Source organism: Lactuca saligna, chromosome 5 (genome assembly GCF_052625555.1).
Source record: "Lactuca saligna cultivar CGN05327 chromosome 5, ASM5262555v1, whole genome shotgun sequence".
Lineage (NCBI taxonomy): Eukaryota > Viridiplantae > Streptophyta > Magnoliopsida > Asterales > Asteraceae > Lactuca > Lactuca saligna.
This window is the reverse complement of record NC_136421.1, coordinates 56,071,638-56,093,817: the sequence shown is the minus strand read 5'-3', so window position 1 is coordinate 56,093,817 and position 22,180 is coordinate 56,071,638. Positions and strand designations below refer to the sequence as shown.

At 36.0% G+C, this 22,180-nt stretch overlaps 1 protein-coding gene across 3 annotated transcripts; it reads right to left on the bottom strand.

Moving 5' to 3' along the window:
- Nucleotides 1-218: 218 nt before the first annotated feature.
- Nucleotides 219-7,009, bottom strand: LOC144996964 (uncharacterized). 3 transcript variants are annotated; one of them, XM_078956773.1, is made up of 8 exons: nt 5,993-7,009; nt 3,606-4,535; nt 3,352-3,495; nt 2,587-2,693; nt 1,344-1,710; nt 1,040-1,246; nt 833-942; nt 219-747 (listed from the first exon to the last, which is right to left on the bottom strand). In XM_078956773.1, exons 1-8 carry the CDS (start codon nt 6,992-6,994, stop codon nt 333-335), a joined length of 3,282 nt encoding a protein of 1,093 aa, XP_078812899.1. In that variant the 5' UTR covers nt 6,995-7,009; the 3' UTR covers nt 219-332. The 3 variants fall into 3 exon arrangements, with proteins under 3 accessions (XP_078812899.1, XP_078812901.1, XP_078812900.1); XM_078956775.1 differs by having other exon boundaries at nt 219-741; XM_078956774.1 differs by having other exon boundaries at nt 3,355-3,495.
- Nucleotides 7,010-22,180: the final 15,171 nt, after the last annotated feature.

The window sequence follows — 22,180 nt, the reverse complement described above, 5'->3', positions numbered from 1 at the left end:
CATCATGTATGTCCACTTGAGGATTACATTACTTCTACTGGTATGTTTTCTGGTTATTAATAGTATTGCACCCCTGTAACTTTTGATGCCATATAAACAAAAAAAACAAATGCTATAGCTCTTGTGTGTATTTTCTTTTACTTTGTAATTTTCCCTCTTATAAAAAGAAGTTTATCTTGTCTTGTATAGACATGCAACTAGCTATGCGCTGCATAGTATTGAGGAACTATCTTCTATTGAGCCTTTATTAAGTTAATATAAAAGCACAAAAGATGTAATAACAGATTACCATACACTTAGAAGAACATGTATAAATGTTACTTAATATACACTTATGCTATAGGACGGAACTCAATGCCATACACAATAAGACCAGACATATTTCCTTCATAACATGTCAGTTTCAAATCCATAGGAACAAACTCATCATTATGCGTGCTATCAACGTTAAATTCCCACACTTCAACCTCCATCCATCCATCTTCTCTCTGTTCTGGAATCCATTTGATTTTGTCTAAATTCACTGTGTTTGGGTACCTGAAAGAAATGATTTTGGTTCTTTCCTTTCTATGAGGTACTAGATCACGTGCTTTCACTGGGCACTTGAGCCCACGACATTTTTTTGAAAGTTTGAACACAAGGAAACAAGCATAGGTTGTATCTGCTGAGAGCATTTTGGTCTCAATGTCACATTTGATACGAAAATCCTGGTGAGATAGAATCTCAACAACCTCTTCAAATCTGCACCTACATTAATTAAGTCTTATAAATTTAAGTGATTCCATGAAATCTGCTAAAGTAAACCTAAGATGAAAGGAGTAATAAAGTAAACCTGGATTCGGTTGGAGGGTTGCACAACTTTATACTTGAAGAGTTGTATATAATTGCTTTTGCAGGTAGCATATGACATCTCTTCCCGTTGACTTCACTTAGGGAGAATAACTGTTCATCATAGAGTTACACGCTTATCATTATGATACCACAAGAATATGTAATTAATTTTTCAAATTTTGTGTTAAGAAAAAGAAAAACATCAGACCTTTTCACCATTGTCAATTAGAACTCCTTTGAAAAGAAGTAAGCACAGCTCTACATTGGAGGCATTTTGGACATTGTTTCCAGACCTCTTAATAATTTCTTCATTATCGGCTATCATTTGTTCTGCTGAGTCCATCTCCAACTTTGTTTTCAAGACTCCTCCCATGTTTGTTCCATCCTTCAATTTTTTATTTTTTTCTAAGTCCACCTATAGACAATTAGATGACCACGTTATGATATTTTTGTACAAATTTCCCCAAAATAAATACAAAAAAGAAGAGAGGTACACTAACTATTTGATTTACCATTGGAATGGCGTTAAACTCTATGCCTTCAACAAATATTCCCCCTATGCCACAATAATACTTTGAAAAGCTTTCTAGTAGAAATTCAAAATCAGTACTTCTGTGATCACTCTGAAACCGAAATAATTCAACTCTCAACCACTGACTTCCACCTTCTTTCCACTCTGCAAAATATGCATTTAAGGTTTCACCCGCCTTTTTATATTTAAGGTTTATGTATATCGGCCTGTTGGAAACCTTTCTTCGATCATAAAACTTGAAAACTAGGTAAGCTCCATACATCGTCTCTGGAGTTAAGAACTCAGCATTTATCTGAACTCCAATATTAAGATTTGAGATGTCCAAGATCTTTGCGACCTTTGGAAATCTGCACAAACATATTACGATTCAGAAAATCGTATGCTATCCAACATATTGATAGATTGTAAAAAGGAGCAAGTGTTGGTAGTTTCTCATAATTTACATGTTAGACTATGATTCTAATAAATATATGTTTCTGTGGGTTTAATTTGTGGCTTACAAATTGGTCAAAAGGTCCAAATAAAGTCAAAAGATCTTTAGTGAATAAGGGTACTTTTGTCTTTTTCAAGCGTTTGTTTTTGTTTGGCTGCAGCTTAATAATGTGTATCAGGTTAGTTACGGAGAGTTTTTGAGATTTGCCATTTCCATTATTCTCCTCTTTTCTTTGTTCCCCCACAAGTAAAATGAGAAGCAAATTTTGGTTCTTCATTTTCTTGTTTCTTTTCTAATTATTCCTTTTGTAAACACTAAACACATATACACATCATCATAGCACAGCAGTTTCATTTTCCACATCTCAAAAGACCACCAAATTATGTGCCCATAAGATGAGAAAAACTACAAAACAAGCCCCCATATTTTGAAATTTGTTGTTAAAACTCGTTGGCTCAAGTCAAAAATGTGAATTCTACTTCAACATAGATTTGACAAAACTAAGGGAATTTCTATCACTTCATTAGAAGTTTAGATCCCAAGCCCAACATGTTTTCCACCATATCTTAGTACAGTCACTTATAAAACTTGTGGTTCCCGAAGCAAGCTCATGCACTCTAGCTAGGTTTTAACCTCATGGATTTGATGCAAACGTTCCACTTCATAAAAGAAGTAGAAATTTTTATGCTAGAGTTCACTCCAAACAGAATGATTTTAAGTTAAGTGACATGTATCACTTGACTTAAAAAGTTAATAGAAAGTGGTGGTAATCACATAAAGTAGACAGAACCTTGATTTTTGAATGGATCTCCACTTCAGAGAAGAAACATCATTGTATGAAAATCTTTTGGCCGGTATCATTTCATTTCTTGATCCATCCATGCTTATTGAAAACCACTGTTGCCATAAAAGATGAGCAAAAATTGAAATTAAAAATGAGTCGGAGAGCATTAATTATATTATGAAAAGGCATGGAATGTTGAGAGAAGATGTCGAGAGGATTAGAAGACAGTGAGAATGATAAGTTATTTATCTAAACGGTTACTTTCTGTCCTGATATATATTATATCTTGCATGGAATGATTAGTTTGTTTCTTGTATAATATTGATGGCTGGTTATTTATCAATATTGTTGCTTGTTTGGAGTTTAGATCTCATGTTTCTAGTTCTGATGAGCCTTGAGATGTTTTTCAATCACCTTTACCTTCTTTGAGATTAGATAATATTAGATATCATTTATCAGTGCTGCATTGAGCTTGCAAGATCATCTAGAAAAAAAAAAAAACATTCCTTTCATTTGAAGAAAACATAATACCCACAGTGGTTTTTCCTTGATATGTAAATAAAAGCCTATGTTGTGTAAATGATTCCTAGATGCAAAATTTTGATTATAGTGCTATTATATCATCTTTTTTTTTCTGGCAGGCATGTATGCTATATATGGTAGTGAAGAGATATTCCAAGGAAAACCAACACATGGAATTATTGACTATAGTCTATCGATGTATATTTCGAATGAGGAAAACATATATAATGGTAAAAGAGATCGAGTCACCACTTTTTCGTTGTTAAGGAGGATTCCTGAAGAAAATAGGGAATGGAGATCCTTCTTTGAGATAGTGGAGGGCACCGTATATTTTGACATTTGGATTATTTTCTTATAATCTGTTGGCAGATTTTGCTCCCATTCCCACTCATCCTGTGTATGTGTGAAAGATGAAAACATTATAACTGCATGCAAAGCAGTTTGCTGAATCTTGCTATTAAAAGAAGGCTCATTAGTTTCTCTACTCGTCAAGGTGAACTTACCTGGCAATTGAAGGCTTTTTCAAGTTCCTCTACAACCTTAGCCATTGTTGGTCGATCCTCATGTTGTTCCATCAAGCATTGATAGGCAATGGTTGAAAATATCACCAAGGATTGTGGTTCAATTTGTTGTTTTATAGCATGAAAGATAATATCTTGTATTTTTTGGGTTTTGAAGCTTTTTGCTGCCAACTGTGCAAGAAACACCACTCGCTCGTCTTCAACTGTCAGTCTTGCACTTTTCAGTTGAGCTTCATCATTTGGGAGTTCACGAAGCTGTTGTTTCTGATCAATTTTGATCCTTTCAACTGCTGATCTTCCTGATAAGATCTCAAATAAAATAACCCCAAAAGAATACACATCCGATTTTTGTGTCATGGAGCCTGTGGTCAGATAGAGTGGATCAAGATAACCTAAAGTGCCTGCACCTCGGAATATGATGAAATCAGAAATTGCAGCTTTCCAATCGTCCCTAAGAAGAATGCTACTGCTTTTCATGTCACCATGAATCAACTGTTGATCGGTTTCAGTATGACTATGAATGTAAGCTAACCCATGTGCAGCATCAACACATATCTTGAGCCTTTGTTTCCATGTTAGACTACTGTTGGTTAGATGATGTTTTACACTTCCTTTAACCATGTGCTCAAAAACAACGATCCTCTCACCCTTTTCTTCACAAAATCCTATAACAGGAACAACATTCTCATGGCTATAACTATAAAGCTGTGCAATCTCCTTACACAATTCTTCTCCATATGAATCCACTGAATGACAGAGCCGCTTTATGGTAACCGTGTTATGTCCACTCAAGTGAGAAAGTGTCCCAGAATACACCTCGCCCAATGGTCCTTGCTCTTTTTTATCACGGAAGTTGTTTGTAGCAGACATAACATCATCGAGTGTCGTTCTAAGGGATTCCACCCCCTTAACCTGCATAAGATATGCAGAGATAAGTGCAAGCTTTGTAATATTACATATTCATTATTGTTTCCAATTTAGAATTGTTTGGTATTGCTTATTTGAAGTGTGTGTTGACTCATTGCGATTTGAAACCGGTAATAAGCTATTTTACATTTTGATAGAATAATAGTAAAAACTAAAAACACTTATTTACTTATATATTTGATAATTTACTTTCTCCTCACTTATTGAATTAAATAAAGAGTTTTTGATAAGTTCTTTCTTCATTACACGTATAAACAGAATTTGACAAACACTAAAAATTAACTTATTAGCTTTTACATTTTGGTACCAGATAAACCGATCAAAATAGTTTTTTTTTTTTTTTTTTTAAACTCTATTCTGACACAGATAAACTAATAAACACTTAAAAAGAAAAAGTTGTTTCAAATAAGAAATCCCGTAAATCTATCCTCATATCTCATAAATATATTATATGGATATGGATATGGATTTTATTGGGGTTGAAACACACTTTTACTCTAAACTAGAACGAAAGAAACAAAATTACACTCTCTATTGCAAGAACGAAAAACAACCCTCTAGATAATACTCGCTCTAAGTATTACTCTCTATCACTCTGTTTTGTGGTGCTCTACAACTGAAGTTGGAGCTCTATTTATACCTAAACCAACCACAAAAGTTACTATAACTATTTATTGCATTCACCGTATGAAATAAAGAAGCTGCCATTTCTTATTGTCAACATAGATGGTGGTGCACCCAGCCATCCATGTTAGGTTCACACCCAAGTAATTTTACACTCACAACTTTTACATGGGTCTTACGTCTAAGGTACAAGTTTAGGGCATCCACAATGTATTACACTTATTAGAGTTTGATGGATAGACACATCATCATTTTATTTACTATACAACTCTACATTATTTTTCCTATAATGCATTGAACTCAACAGAGTTCAATGGAATATATATATATATATATATATATATATATATATATATATATATATAAAGTTTCTTTTTCCCCATTGAAGAGTTCAATGACGATTGAACTCCATATTTATTGAATGCCAAAATGGCATCCCACAATGATAGAGTTTAATCTATTGAATGCCAATTAGACATGCCACCTCATTCAACTATCTCATTAAACTATGCATTGTGGATGCTCTTACTTCTTAATGTCGGCTAAATGCAAGAAATAGCAACATACTTTTGTTTATTTATGAATTATAGCATCCTACTTTCATATCCATTGTTAGTTTTTTCATTTTTTTTAGTTTCAAGGCATTGTACTTTGAAAATTTTACCAAATTATACACCTTGTACTTTCAATTTTTTCTCCTTATTAGCACATTATGCCTTGAAAAATCTACCCTATTTTAGTGTGTTAGATGATATTACTATAGTTGGGTATATTTTACAAAGTACAATGCTACAATTAAAAAAAAATTAACTACTTACATGGGACTTGAATGCTCTTTCAAGTTCTTTCACGACATCAGCCATTGTGGGACGGTCCTCTCGTTTTTTGTTGCAGCATTTACATGCAATTTCTGCAAATATCATTAGGGAAGCTGGGCAGGTTTCATCATCCAGAACTGGAGAGCCGGCTTTCTCAAATTCTTTCTTGAACTTTGAATCGATAATCTCGTTCACTTTTTTCTGCTGGAAGCAGCGTTTAGCCATATGAGGTAGAAATTCTGGGTCATCTTTGGACAATTGGAAACGTGCCAGCCTTCCACTCAGTGCTTCGAATAAAACCACTCCAAACGAATAAACATCAGACTCCTTTGTCAGCTTACCTGTCTTGGCATATTGTGGATCAACATATGCGAGTGTCCCAACAGCTTGAGTCATGAGAAAGGTGGCTTGCAGATTTGCGGGGCCAATTCTTGACAACCCAAAGTCACTAATCATGCCTATGTAATTTCGCCCAAGTAGAATGTTGGAGCTTTTTATATCTCGATGTATTATCCTATGATGTTCTCCAACACCATTATGGAGAAAGTCGAGCCCATAGGCAGCATCGAGGCAAATCTGAAGACGTGTTTTCCATGTATGAATATCATTATTTTCAATATGACAATCGAGGCTTCCATTTGAGGCATACTCATACACGAGAATACGCTCATGATCTTCATCACAAAATCCAACAAGTGTGACAAGGTTTTTGTGTGTAAAGTAAGGGAGCACAGAGATTTCTTGCAAGAATTCCCCAGTTCCTTGCCCTGAACTCCTATCTAACCGCTTAATAGCAACAGTGCTTTGTGTTCTTTGGTAGCTTGAGAGTTCCACCGTAGAAACTGTCTTATATCCACCCTGTTTAACATATTTTCTAAAATCGAAATGGAAGAGTTTTGCTTTGTAAACTTTCCCAAATCCACCAATTCCAATTTTATAATCATCGTGAAAGTTATAAGTTGCTGACTTTATAGCTTCTAGTGGGATTTTCATATGATCCATGTTTTTCACCTGCAACATTGAGTGTCAGTGTAGTGGAAAATAAAAGTTAAATTTCCTGCTTATTATAATATTACTACACACATGAGTATCACATATAACTCAAAGATATTTTTTATCATTTCAGAAAACTCAAAAGATCCATAGAACCTAGCTAGTTGTCTTGCTAATTTTTGCTTTATCTTAAATTTCCTCATGCCTTATGCTGTTTTACTTCAATTCCTATGATCAAAAATATACTAATAGTTATAAATGCATGCACAATCCATTTGATGAATATCCCTACTTCGTTACAAAATGTGCTCTCTAGCTTCACGTTCAATTTTTTTTTTTTTTTTTTTTTTTTTTTTTTTTTTTTTTTTTTTTTTTTTTTTTAATTTAGAACTAGTGTTCAATTTTATAATTATATATTTCCATTAGCTAAGATAAGGTAGCTCCTCCAAAGTGTAACTTCGCCTCCATTTTTACTTATCATATATATTTAATATTTCTCTCATTTTCGATTTATCCACTATAAAAGAAGTTAACTCAAAGAAATCGGTCACAAAGCTTATTTTTTCGGGTCAAGAAGCTTTGTAATGGTGTAAATTATTTTATATTTTAAGTATATTTCTAATAAATTAAACTAATTAAAATAAAAAATTATGATATAAAATAAAAAACTAAAACTAAAGTGTATATATATATATATATATATATATATATATATATATATATATATATATATATATATATATATATATATATATATATATATATATATATAGGGAAATGATCAAATGAGAACACCTAAAAGGTTGAAAACACGAGAACAAGTATATTCATTTGTGATTCTATGTATTCATTTATAGAGAAATGATAAATTTTTACGCACAATATATATATATATATATATATATATATATATATATATATATATATATATATATATATATATATATATTGAATTTCTTTATGAGATCTGGTGTGTGTTTGGAATCACTCTATGACCATAAACCAGTCCATCCATATATGTAAAATAGTAGATAACATGTTAAGTCTTAACATTAAGGAATTTTTATAAAAATACGATAGTGAATGCCATTAAGAACATATCAGTTTAAACCTCACAGTCACGGATAGACAGTGAATGTGACGTAATGATTTATCATTGCAATTGGTGATGACATATGAAAAAGTTGATGACTGGTTTGAACATTAGAGATCTAAAGAATGAAAAATTAATTAGTAGTCAAAGAAAAAAATTCTTCGAAGATAGGATCACTAATAATAAACTAATTTTTAGCCACCCAAATCATAAGAAAATTTGATACGTTGCCTATTGATGATGGTCTCACCGATGGCAATGGTCTTGTGACTAGTTTAGATCCGAATAGTGTAACTAACATAGGTCTTGTCTATCATTCGAATCTCATCTTTGATGTAGGTGTCGTCTACAACTCAAATATTGTTTACGACACATATTTTACCCATATCTTAGATCTATATATGATTCTGACAATAAAGACCAAAATTTTCATGTCACGCCTCGTTCCTGGTACGCATTTAAATTTTATTTTTCTTTATTTTGTAGAGCTACTCGACGAGTTGGGAGCCCTCAACTCAGCGAGTAGGGTTGCCATGATGAAGCCTTAATTTCGGGTTTTACACCCTATTTAAGTAATTTAATCCCTACCTTTTGGCCTCATTTCTAGCCTCCAAGTCCTAAACCCAAATCCATGGAACCCTAGATCATTTGTGAGTGTGTGAGCCATCTTTGATGATTTTGTGTATTCTTGAAGCTAGAAGAAGAAAAATGAGCTAGAAGTTTCAAGGAGAACGTTGTAGATCCTGGGATTTCATTCCATCCTTATTAATTTCTAGTAATCAAGTCTCTAACTTGATCATTCATTTATTAGATCTATTTTCTTCCATTTATATGAAGGTTTTGATTCAAGGACCTTGGTCTTTGGGATTTGGATGTCCCAAATAGTTTACATTTCAGATCTAGGATCTAGGAGGGGTTCCATGGCATAAAGGTGCAAACTTTATAACCATGGAAGCCCCATGCAAGCTTCAAAACGTTATTGTGGCCTTTTTAGCTCAAAAAGGTCATGCATGAAGATAAAGGTGGGAGCTTTATATGTCTAAGTAATGTTATAGGGTAGATCTGTGAATTTCAGTTTTAGTTTAGTGCATGAATGGCTTAAGGACCAAGTTTTAGGTCCCAAGGAGTTAGTGTAACACCCCTAATCCAGCAGCACCAAGAAAGGAAAAGAAAACCTTAAATTAAGGAAGGGACTCGTCGAGTAGATGAAGTGACTTGACGAGTAAGAGCGCGGATAGTGTCGCAAGTTAAGTGACCTACTCGATGAGTCAGAGGACACGTGGGTGAGCCCCGCAGGATTATAGTAGTACAGGTGGGAGCTGCTAGAGACCTTAGAGTTAAGATAGGGGATCGAGGATCCCAGGACTTGTAGAGCTATAGTGGCAAGGTAGATACAACAGTTTGGATAACCGAAGTTTCTTTTGCGGGTCACTGGAAGCGACTGAACGATTGAGTTAGGGTTCAATAACCGGTAAGAGTCCGGTAACCCGGTTGAGGGAAAATTAGTTGGGACCAGGGTGGTCTCGATTCCTCCGGAAGGCGGATAAGAGTCAGCAGAAACTTTAGTCAGGAGTAAATAATGATAGGAGAAGTTCGGAATGGAGCAGCTAGTTGGTTGAGAAGTGTTGCGCCTCTCACGGTAGGGTTGAATAATCACAGAGGGAAGGGTTTGACCGTGCTGCGTAGCTCTCGTATGAGTAACCGTTGCAGGGATGAACCTTTTACTTGAAGGATTATCTGATCCATTCGCTAGGATAGAATGTCAGCACCAGGACAGAGTAAGAGGAAGCATTCAGTAGTAGTCAGTGAAGTAACCAGCACGGAGGTGACCGGAGATGTAGTTACAGCAAAGACATGTAGAGAAGGTAGTTGTTTAAGGGAAGTTGCCTTATGAAGGCAAGCAGACATGCAAGGAAGAAGGGGTAAACCCCTAGGATGTCTCGGGGAGTACCGAAAGGAAGGTCGGTTAGATAAGAGTCACGTTCGAGGATGATTGCAGATTAGAGTGCTCGCGAGGTATTATCGGCAAGGATTAGTTATGACAAGATGATCGGGCGGAGGGACGATGGAAGCGATTCTGCGAGAATCGGACCCAGTGAGAAACGTATCCATAGAATAGGGACGTGGTAAGCAGATTGTAGGATAGATGGCAGTAACAGACTTCGAGGACGAAGTCTTGAATAAGTGGGGGAGAATTATAACACCCCTAATCTAGCAACACCAAGAAAGGGAAAAAAAACCCTCAAATTAAGGAAGGGACTCATCGAGTAGATGGAGTGACTCGACAAGTAGGAGCGCGGATAGTGTCGCGAGTTAAGTGGCCTACTCGACGAGTCAGGGGACTAACTCGGCGAGTTGGTCAGGTTTTGGGAAAACCCTAAATGCGGGCCTTGTACCCTATTTAAGGAACATTATAGCCTCTCTTCAGCCTCCATGATACTCCCTCAAGTCTAGAACGAAACCTTAGTGCTTTCCATGTGTTGTAAACCATTTTTGAGGGTTCTTAAATGTTCTTGAAGCTTTGAAGAAGAAGGAGTTGGAGGATTCAAAGAGGTGTTGTAGATCCAGAAATCTCATCTAATCCTTATCATTTTCTGGTAATCAAGTTCTCATCTTGACCTTTACTTTGATAGATATCTTCTTTGTCATTTTTGGGGGTTTTTGGTCCAAGAACCCTAGCATGTGAGGAATGGACGACCCAAAGGATTATGTATTCAGATCCAGAACCATTGAGGGTTGTTATGGCATAAAGGTGTAAGCTTTATGCTATAGGAGACCCAATGCAAGCTTATAGGATGTTGTATTGGCCTTTCTAGCCCAAAAGGCCCATGTATGGAGGAAAAAGGCAGGATCTTTGCATGGTTGTGAGGTGGTTGGGTCCTGATCTGTCTATGGGTGCTTGAGTTTGGGGTATGGTGGCTTGTGGACCAAGATCTATTTCCTTAAGAGTTAAGGTTTGCATGGAAACCCATTAAGTGAGGGTATTAATGGGTAAAGTTGAAAACTTTATCCTTAAGAGGTCATTTCCAGTTAGTATTAGGAGTTTTAGTCTTGGATCTGGAATGGAAGGGCTTAATCCATTAAGCTAGCCCAACAGACAGAGGAACTCGGCGAGTCCAAGGAGAACTTGACGAGTTGGAGTGGGTTGTCCCGAGTTGAGTCGCGTTAGAACTCGGCGAGTCAGAGAATGATTCAGCAAGTTGACTTGATTTATCACGAGTTGGATCAGTCAGGGAACTCGGTGAGTCAAGGGAGAACTCGACGAGTTGGTTCGCGATTTTAGGATTCTGAGCTTGTGAACTCGGCGAGTTGATGGAACAACTCGGCGAGTCCAGGTTAAAGTGTTAACTTTGACCGTGGACCCTTGACTTTGACTTTAAGCAGAATTTTTAACTTAGTTTGACTTCTGGAGAACATTTTGGGACTAAGTGTTATGTTGGTATTGGTAGCTCGGGGAGCTAGAGGAGCATCGGTTCGGGAAGTTGTCAGATAGCAGTCAGGAGGGTATCAACAAGAGTTTCAGCTGTGCAAGGTGAGTTTCCCTTTGTGTGAATGAGTCTAAGGTGACAATGTCGGCCCATGTATTTATGAGTAGGAAGACTCGGGGGTTAGCCCTAGGCATAATATGCTAGTATAATATTCCCGACCAAGGTCCGATGTCGGGCGAGAGCCCAAGGACTGTTTGTATGATAGATTATACTTGTCGTCTGTGTGATACTTGTATGTGCCTGGGTGGGAGGTGAGTGTGGGCGAGGTCCCGTATCTCACCACTAGCAGAGTACGGATAGAGTTTTGTATCTCATTAGTAGCAGATCAGGGGCGAGGCCCAAGATAGGAAAAGAGTGAGTGTGGGTGGGGGCCCGTATCTCACTAATAGCAGGAGCTTGGACAGGGTTCCATGACTCATATTTAGCAGGACAGGGGCGAGGCCCAAGATAGGGGAGGCCTTAAAACAGGAATACAGTAGGGTACGTTCAATTTATGTGTTATATATTATGGTTATATGTAGTATGTGCTTAGCGGGTTGGGACCAGAGACAGGCGGGGCCTAAGAGAAACAGATCTGCATCCGAGGGGGGCTCGAAGCCATGCGGGGCGTGGAGCAGCGGGGCCGTTGTAGCTGGTGAGGCCCGAGGTAGTGGGCGAGGCCCGAAGTAGCGGGCGTGGCCCAGTATTTGTAGTATGTGATTATGCAGGTTATGTGGTAGGTTGGGGAACTCACTAAGCTCCGTGCTTACAGTTTTCAGTTTTGGTTTCAGGTACTTTCAGTAGCGAAGGGAAGAGTTCGGGATGACTGCATGACACACACCATTGATTATTCAGCCTGGGATGTTTTACTCTGATAATAATAATGTTTTGGAGCAATGAGATTTATGTTTTGACAGAATGATTTGATGACTTGTGGTTTTATTATTAAACTCAAATGAAATTTTTAGACTGTATTTATGGGACGTTACAGTTAGGGTTTGAGCTAAACCCATTAAGAAGGGGTATTAATGGGTAAAATTGGAAACTTTACCCTCAAAATGACATTTATAGGGCTTATATAAAGAATGAAGCCTGTATCTGAAAGCTAGGAGTTGAATCCATCAAGATAGCCAAACAGACAAGAGGACTCAACGAGTCCAGAAAGGGGACTCGATGAGTTGAGTCGATTTGCCCTGATTCCGTACCAGGTGAAACTCGATGAGTCTGTGAAGGGACTCGACGAGTTGACTCAGTCAAGGTTTAAAAGAACGGAATCCCGCCTCGAGGCGTTTTCTTTTCGCCTCACAAGGCATAAGCCTCGAGGCAGAGCGAGGCGTACGCCTGAGGCGGAATTAAAATATATATATATATATATATATATATATATATATATATATATATATATATAAAATATATATCTTATAAAAAATAAAATACTAAACATATAATTGAAACTACAATAATATAAAATTGAAACTCCAAGGGTCAAAACATATATTTTTATAAATTTTGGTTATATGCATCCAAATTATGCCAGAATATGTGTGGGAATCAAGAAATTAGATATCTAAACAACATTTGGTAGACTCAATTGAATGTATGGAACATCAATTTCATCAATTGAGGAAGAATTACAAAATGTGATGCAGAACAGTGCGATTGGAAAAGAAAAAAAGTCAAAATACGTCAAAATTAGACTAAAAATCAAGGCGTATGTTTCTGAAATTGGATATCCAAACAACATCTGGTAGACTCAATTGAATTTATGGAACATCAATTTCATTAATTGATGAAGAATTGCAAGTTGCGATGCAGACGAGGTGGGATTGGAAAAGAAAATACACAAAATTAGACTAAAAATTCAAGGCGTACGTTTCTGAAGAACGCACCGCCTCTACCGATTCATCTACGCTTCACCTGGACGAAGGATACGTCTCAAATCCAACCACAGACGCGGCGCCTCTAGTTCGGCCATGGTCCGCTTCGCCTTAAGGCGCGCCTCAAGGCATACGCTTCTGACGATTTTTAAAACGATAGACTCGGTTTATCACGAGTCTGAATAGCATGGGAACTCGACGAGTTAAAACGTAACTTGATGTTTTTGAGGTCTCATTTGCCATGTTTTTGAGGTATCAAGTGTTAAATTAGGTATCTAAGCCCATAACTATTTTGGTATGTACTTGACTCGATTATTAGCATGGTCCTTTTGGGTTGCCTTCACCATAGCAACTGATAGGATGAATTAAGGAGAAAGAGGATTAATTATGATTTATTAATATATTATGTGAATAATATATTAAAAGAGAAATCATATTGTTTAAGTAATACTTATCAAGAATTAATTTAGAATTTATTTTGTGGTCCAAAGAGATTAATTAAGTTAATGGGATTGCTACTGTAATTATAAGATAGTAACAGAGTTGGGGTTAAGATCCATAAGGAAGCAATGGACGAATTCTATATGGGAGTCCATATAGAAATCGTCCAAGGGGCCTTCTGGAAGGATCTTTGGGCTGCTTAAGGACTAAGCAAATGGATTAGGGTTTCCAACACTACTAGAAAAACAACCTTTTACAACGCGCAATGCGTGTCGTAAAACGCTCAGACGACACACAAATGTGTGTCAAGGAAGGCCCTGTCATAACGAGAGATGACACGCTTTTGTGTGTCGTCTATAGACGATGGGCATTTACAACACACATTTATGACACGCATTTACGATGTGTGTTTTACGACGCACAATGCGTATCAAGGAAGACCCTGTCATAAAGGAAGACGACAGACATCTGCGTGTCGTAAGCTAACGATGAACGTTTAGGACATGCATTGTGTATCATTAAAGCCTCTGTCATAATTGAAGATGACACGCATTTGCGTGTTATTAAAGCCCATGTCATAAATGAAGATGACACGCATTGTGTATCATTAAAGCCCCTATTTTCTAGTAACTTGCAAGTTGAAAACCCTAGTAGCCTCAACTATATATGGACCCCTAAGGCTCCTAAAAACGTGGCTAAATATTCCTAAGAGGATCTTGGACGTTTTGGTGCCTCCTCCTCCCTCTCCTAAGTTATCTTGTTGCTAGTGGTGTTTGTGACTCCATTAGAGGTGCAACATTTGAGGCACTAGGCTTTCAGAACTCAAGATCAAGGAGGTTTGTGATTGTTATTACTATATAACAATCAAGGTAAACTTTCTAACCCTAATCATATGTGATTTTCAGATTTGTATGCTAGTCAATTAGGGTTTGTTGCTTTGGTATTCAATATTGTATGTTTACTTAGAAAAACCTAGATCAAAGCAATTAGGGTTGCATGAACACCATAAGAATGATGTTATGCTCATAACCCATCAGTGTTATCAAAGCCTAGGTTGTTTTTTACAGTTGAATAGATGCAAAAGTGAACTGCCAAAGGATCAAAAAGTCGAATTTTTGCTGTCTGTGCAGCTGACTCGGCGAGTCCATTAGTGGACTTGGCAAGTATCATGAACTCGGCGAATCCATCAGTGGACTCGGCGAGTCTAGGGTGCAATTGCCGGGATTTTCGATTTTTTAACCAGATTTTGTTGAGGATTACTTCCAAAACTCGTTTTTCTTGCCTAAAATCGATTTTTTTATGTTTGGAATGGTTATCATTATCAAAATTGATGGATTTGGTTAAATTTGGATAATATAGGATTATCATAATTCAAATATTTGACCTAGTAAGTTTGAAAAGTTTCAATTTACACCCTTTAGGTTTTATAATTTAAATTTGAATTTAAAAATTTTAGTTTTTGAAATTTAAATAGTTAAACCCTAATATTTTGAAAGGTTTCAAAATTTCTCCTTAAGGTTTGGAAATTAAAATTTCTTAATTTTGAAATATTAAATTCTAAAACCTTAGTATTTACTTATGGTTTTATTAAAGTACTTAAGTGTGTAATTAAAAGAGAGTTAATAAATCCATAATGTAATGGTTTATATTTAATTATATTAAAGGTATAAATTATTAGATTAAACCACCTAGTAGTTTAAAAGTGTAAAATACACTCTTATATTATATAAAATTAAAAGTCTGATATTATATATGTATGAGTAAAGAGTCAGTCTTACCATTAGTAGGCCTCATTCATAAAGTTGGTCTAAAAAGGGTGTTTAAGGAAGCGGCCTGTAAAATGACTGTCATTGGATATCCACTCTTACCCACCGCACTATTGACTCGTGGAGGGTCGTTAGTAGAACGGATAGGATAGGACACAACCTTCCATTATAAGTATAATGAAATACAAAGTAACTAAACACTTTTATAAATTCCCAAATCTTAGTTACTTTAGGAAAAATGTGGAATAGGTGCTAATCCATGAAATTGCACATTGCACCTTGTTGGTCATTAGTGGAGCGTGTGTGGTTAACCGACACACTAACATGGGACCAATAAAGGATGGAAATGGGTAGCTCGTAGACTATCATAGATCAATGGAGCGTTTGTGGTTAACCAGCACATTGATTAGGTGATAGACGTCTTCAAGAGTACCAAGCTAATTTGCATGGTTATGCACACCTTGTTTGTGATCCTCGACATCCCAGTCTGTCACAACTGGAAATTTTGTGTCATGTAATCTATACACTCAAGTTAATGTGAATCAAAAACTTAAGAACATGATTGACACCTACTATTATGACATCAAAAACTTCAATCAAATACATCATGCAAGTACTACAAATAGTCATCAAACAATTGGAGACCCTAGAAGTCCTTGTTTAAGTCCATTTTGGACTAGGACTTCCTTATTGGATTCAAATGGACCAATAAGCTTCCAATTAGACTATCATGGGCTTAGAACCCTAATTGGGCTCTAATTGGACCCACACTAATTTATTTCAACATTTTGGACCATGTTGGGCTTAGAATGAAATAAATTAATAACTATGAACCATAAGTAACCTAAATTGGCCCTAACAAGCCATAAAAATCACCTTTATATTTATTTGGACCAAAAATCACTCAATGTAACCATGAAAATTGGGCTTAAGCATTTAAGGCCCAAACAATTTCTTTTCCCCCACCATTCTCGGCCCAAGGCCCAAATCCAAGAGGATAAGAGGAGAAGTTGACTTTGGATGCCACCTCATTTTTATTCATTGGATATCCATGCATTATATCCCATTCTTCCATGCAACATCACTTCAAAATCACTTCTATCCTCTCCTCTCTCTCACTCTCGGCCACATCTCAAACACACACACATTTCACAAACTCTCTCAAAGAACATTCAAGAAAACTCTCTCCTTTCCTCCCCATAAATTTCGAGATTCTAAGAAGCTTTCAAGAGGATCTTTCAAGCTAATCACCATCTTAGGTAAGTATTTACTTATATACATGATCTAGCTATTTCATTCCATCAAAAACCTCTTCTAAATCTGTTCCAACTTGTGATCATACACCTTAGAAGTCACCAAACTCGAGATCTACCAAGGAAAGGTGCTAAGGCCGAAAATCACTCCATTTTTCTTCCATTTTCTCTTCAAAACCGAAACCACACCCAAGGTGAGCTTCATACCCCCTATTTTATGTTTTTATGAGTTTTGTGGGGGGGAATACAAGTGAAAGTGTAGATCTATATGTGTTTTGTATGCCTTGTATGATTTCCATGCTTATATGTATGCTTTTGTGTGTTATAAGGTTGAATCTAGCCATAAAACCCCTCAAAACCGAGATATACCTTATGTTAAATGATTTTAGCATCAAATATATTTCTACATACAAAGTATTTCTAGAAAAATGGCTAAATGGTTTAGTAACAATTTCTTTGGGCTAAAAACACAAATTTTTGGACCTAAAATGTGAAAAATACAAAATTAAGGGCCCAAATTGACATATCACGAATTCTGATGGATGAGGTGTGTCAAAACAGTTTCAATAAAACAATTTCTGGAAATATACTCATTTAGAGGATTAAAAACATAAACTTCAAGCTTAATGGGCTAAAAATGACATTTTCGGCCCAATGAGGCCCATTATGCGAGATTTTCTGTTTTGGAGGGCCAAAACTGTGTTTTTCTGTAAAACAGTGGACTATAAGTGTTCCAAGTCCTTTTCAAAGGTTTAAAATGCTTTTTAAATTTAAAAAGGACCAAAGTTGCAAAAATTTTACAATTTGGGCCAAAATTGTCAAAGTTGCGAAAAGAAGGGTTATAACCGAGAAAACTGAAACTTCAGGGACTTAAACTGTTTTCATTGAAAAATATGCTGAAAAATATCAATTGCAATAATTTTTGGTGTTAAAATGTCAAGAAAATTGATTTAAGGACCAAACCGGAAAGTATTTAATTAAAGAGTCGAAAAAGTAAATTTTACAAACAATGAGGGGCTGAAAACAGAAAACTTTCAAGGCTAATTCAATACATACAATTTGATCAAATAATGGCACCGCGACTATCGACGAAATACAATACATTACAATACCAAAAGTCGTTGTTAAACGAATTGGTTCGGTCTCGAACCAATAAAAATCCGAAACTACTAACACGACGACACTACGACACTACGACACTACAATTCATACAAGTAACGTTTGGGAATTCAATATACATGCGAGTGTGCACAAATGTCTACGCACCATCTTTGGGCCCCAAAAGTGTAAAATCTTGTTCGTTGAGCCTAGCTAGCCCAATGACCTGATCTTAAGGCCCGAAGACCTCTATCTTACGAAGTGTTGGGTTTTACCGATCTAACACGACGTAAAAGGACTTTCAATGGCTTATATACTACTGGTCCCCAAGGGTCCTTTGGTATTGCTAGTAAAGTCTACATTTCATGCGAGGCGGGTCTGGGACCCCTCGTACATTTTTATCCCCAACCGGTCAATGGAGTCATCGAGGTCTTCATGTCCTCTTTCTCTTCGGATGTGGGACTACACATAGTCAGGGCGATTGGATAACGTGATTAGTACGGACGACGCCTACGGGATCGTTAGTATAGCTATAAACTGGTCGTTTGTGTAATGCGTGTTTGTAGCAAATAATCATGCTCAAAAATAATCCAACGTCGCCTGGGACTGACACTACGCTCTATGCAATGGTTTCAATGTAACTTCATGGAATTCAAGGAATTAGGAAAACATCGGGTTTTCCTAGGGTTTTCAATACATAAAGATTCAAAATGCATACAACTTCAATGAACAAATTTTTACAAGTATAGAAACAAACAAGCATACCTATGGATCTTCACAAACGTTTTCAAAAGCTTTACTTTTCAGAAAATATCGGATTTTCTGGTGATTTTCAAACAATACGAAATATTTTTTTTCTTCAAATACTACTTATGAACTCACCAACATTTCATATGTTGACGTTTTTCAAAATACTTGTATTCTCAGGGAACCAGTGAATCAAAGGAAATCATATTCAGTGATGGCTTGCAGTTTATTTATGTACGAATCGAACAATTTATTTTTGGGAATGTAATGTTTAAACAATGTATTTCATGTAAACTTTACTGGTTGTACTATATTGATGCATGGTGATGAATGTTGTTACGTTTCATATATATATTCAATGTTATGGTATTCAATTGAGTCACAACAGCCCCCGGACGTTTCCGCCGTCTGGTTCAGGGGTGTGACACAGTCACAAACTTGAAGGGAATAATCGAGATTAAACATGCCATTGAAAAGTTCAATGAATCTCAAAAGATATAAGAGTTTCAAAACATTTAAAACCTAATTTTCTTTTCATTTTTCGTGGTGGAAATTGGTAAATCATCATTTACCTGCCTTCAAATATTCTGTAGTTGGATACCACATCCATCTTCCGAGTTGTAGAATATTGTGTTGGATCCTAGCCTTACAATCTTATTTGGGTGTTTTATTAAGGACTCAATCAACTAACTTGAATTTTCTCCCGTCTTGTAGATGTTTAGGTATGACAACTATGGTCTTCCTAAATCCTTTGGAAAAAGTTTTCCTCATAAAAGTGGAAGTCCACATACCGATCAAGGTGAAAGATCAATCCCTTATTTATGGTTAAGTGGAACTTCACTTCCTCCACCTCCTCCAATTATTCTCCCTGACCCACAAGTTTGAAGACTTGAAAAGTTTAAGATCACTCAAGCCCTATTGGCAAGTAAACACGAAAATAGAAAGTGTGTGTGTGCACACGTCTTGGAGATGAAGTCACACATTGACAAGTTGGGAATGTTAGGTGTAATTGTCTCAAAGAAGTTGGCTGTTGACTTGGTTCTTCAATCAATTCCCGAATCATATAGTGAGTTCACTAGAGAGTACTATATGATGGACCATGACGTGACCCCCATTGATCTTACCTATTTGCTTATTTCTGCTGAATCAGCAATGATTTGGCGCACTGATCAAGCAAATTTGTCTAGTAAATCAACCTCCCATACATCTATGGACAATGGCAACGTTGGAAGTTCATATAACGTTTCTCTACGCAAGAGAAAGACTAAGTTTGAAATTGTCCCATGTACCATTCCGAAGGAATCCATTTGTTTCTACTGCCAAGAGAATAGGCATTGGTTGCAAAGCTGTCGTACCTACCTGAAGGATCAAGAGGATGGGAGAGTCAAGATGTATGACTCTGCTTCAGGTAAATCCACTATCTAACTCTATTAAGTTCCTATTTGGAGATTCTTAATACATGATGTGATCAGATTATATTTTGATGTGTTGTAGGATCGAAGAAAAGAAAGGAAGCTTAAAGGAAGAAGTGAGATGAGTCTGATCGCGAAGAAATGGATTTCGATCGCATGATTCGATGATTGGATTTTTGAGTTGCTGCTTAGATTTATGATAGATTTCTTAGGAATATGTAATAACATAGTTTTCATTTGAATTTGTGTTGTAAGGATAAGTTTTCCGCACCTTTTTATAAATAAAATAAAATTTGATTTTTGTCTTATTTATATCTCCTTACAATGTTATTTGTGAAAATTGATGCTTGAGTGTTTCTATTATAAGCAATAATAAGTGGATGTGATTCTTAGTTATGTTATTTATGGTAGTGTCGTAAATTTCTAAGTAAGGAAAGATTCTCATCGCTCAAGTTTCAATTGGACAGAAGCTTGGAATCATATGATTTGAGTCATGTGATGTATGGAACTCTTGGTACTTAGGAAATTAAAACTAATTACTTGTTCACATAAGTATGTGAGTCAAGACTAGGAGATCCGGTACGCAATGTTGTGCATTAGTCAAGTCCACCACAAATAACAATAAGATTATTCATCATGATTTACTAAAATTCTAGTAAATTTGGTTATGCTTACAATATTAAGTGTAATTTTGAATCATTGAAAAGTTTCGATGAATGGCAGAGCGAATAAGAAGAATCAATTGGGCAGAAAGATAAAAGTTTCTCCAATCTAAAAAGAAGGGAGAGTACTTTAAGTATCATGTTTTATGATCATCTCATTTATTATGAAACCATATCACAATTGATCCTCTAAGTAAATCTCAGTGCACTAGTATGGCCAAGAAGAGGAATCAGGAATTTTTGAAGTGGTTAAATCAGAAGGTGAATCATATGTTAATCAATTATGTTGTTGCTAATGGGTATAAACTGTGGTATGAAAAAAATGATTCAACTAGATTATTAGTCAAATGTTGCAAAGGTGAAGAAAATTCTAAATGCCCTTTTAGATTGTAGGCAACTTGGATGAGTAAAGAAAGATCATTTCAGATTTAAGTCATTAATCTTTGAACACAACTGTTGCAGGGCCTTCAGTTTAGGTGCAATGGTAACATATAGTTGGATTGGAAAACACTTAATGAAAAACATAATAGATAATCAAAGAACCAGTTACAAGAAAATGACAGCAGCAGTGCTTAGAGATTTTAATGTACAAGTTAGTGTTGGTCAGTGTAGAAATGCCAAAAAAAAAATGCATTGTATGAGATAGAAGGGAGTTTGGTGGCACATTATGAAAAGCTTAGGAGTTATGGTTTGGAGCTACTGAGGGCTAATCCAGGTTCAGCAGTGCAATTAGATGTGGATATCATGTCTGATCTACAATCCATTATTCAAAGATGTAAATTCTGCTGTTAGTTGTTGGTAAGGATGCTAATAACCAAATATATCCTCTATCATATATATATATATATATATATATATATATATATATATATATATATATATATATATATATATAGTGAGTAATTATATACATTTGTACTTTCTTCAAGTCTTCAATCTTCCTTCTAATTGAGTGACAAATCTCTAAGTCGCACTTCGGTCCATTCTTTTTTTTAGTAAACATCCTTTCCATTACTTACACCCTAATATCTTCCAACATTTTTATTATGGGTTTTTTTCTAGCTTCCACAATTGTTCCATTAAAGGATTTTGATATACCTAATTTAATGACATCACTACTACTATCTTCCTTAAAAAATGCCCTAAACCATGTGTTTGGTTTTTTTCCATCCCATATTCAATTAACTTGATTTCCTTCATTATACCTTCAAAGAATTAATAGAAAGTACATACATTGAAGTGTAATTGTTCAATAGTTGAATAAGAGGCATTCTAGAACCCTCCTTGAGGCTATGGACAGTTTTAAGGAGCCATTAGAGTTTCTAGAATCATTCTTGGTAATTAGGAAGCTGGATAATTACCCAGTTCAAGATAATATT

What these genes read in the sequence shown, in the direction of transcription:
- LOC144996964 (XM_078956773.1), bottom strand. Translation starts at nt 6,994, where the DNA reads ATGGATCATATGAAAATCCCACTAGAAGCTATAAAGTCAGCAACTTAT. An exon ending in AGATCCATTCAAAAATCAAG is followed by an intron (nt 1,711 to 2,586) that starts GTTCTGTCTACT and finishes ATGTTTGTGCAG; the next exon opens with ATTTCCAAAGGTCGCAAAGA. An exon ending in AGTTTAACGCCATTCCAATG is followed by an intron (nt 1,247 to 1,343) that starts GTAAATCAAATA and finishes AATTGTCTATAG; the next exon opens with GTGGACTTAGAAAAAAATAA.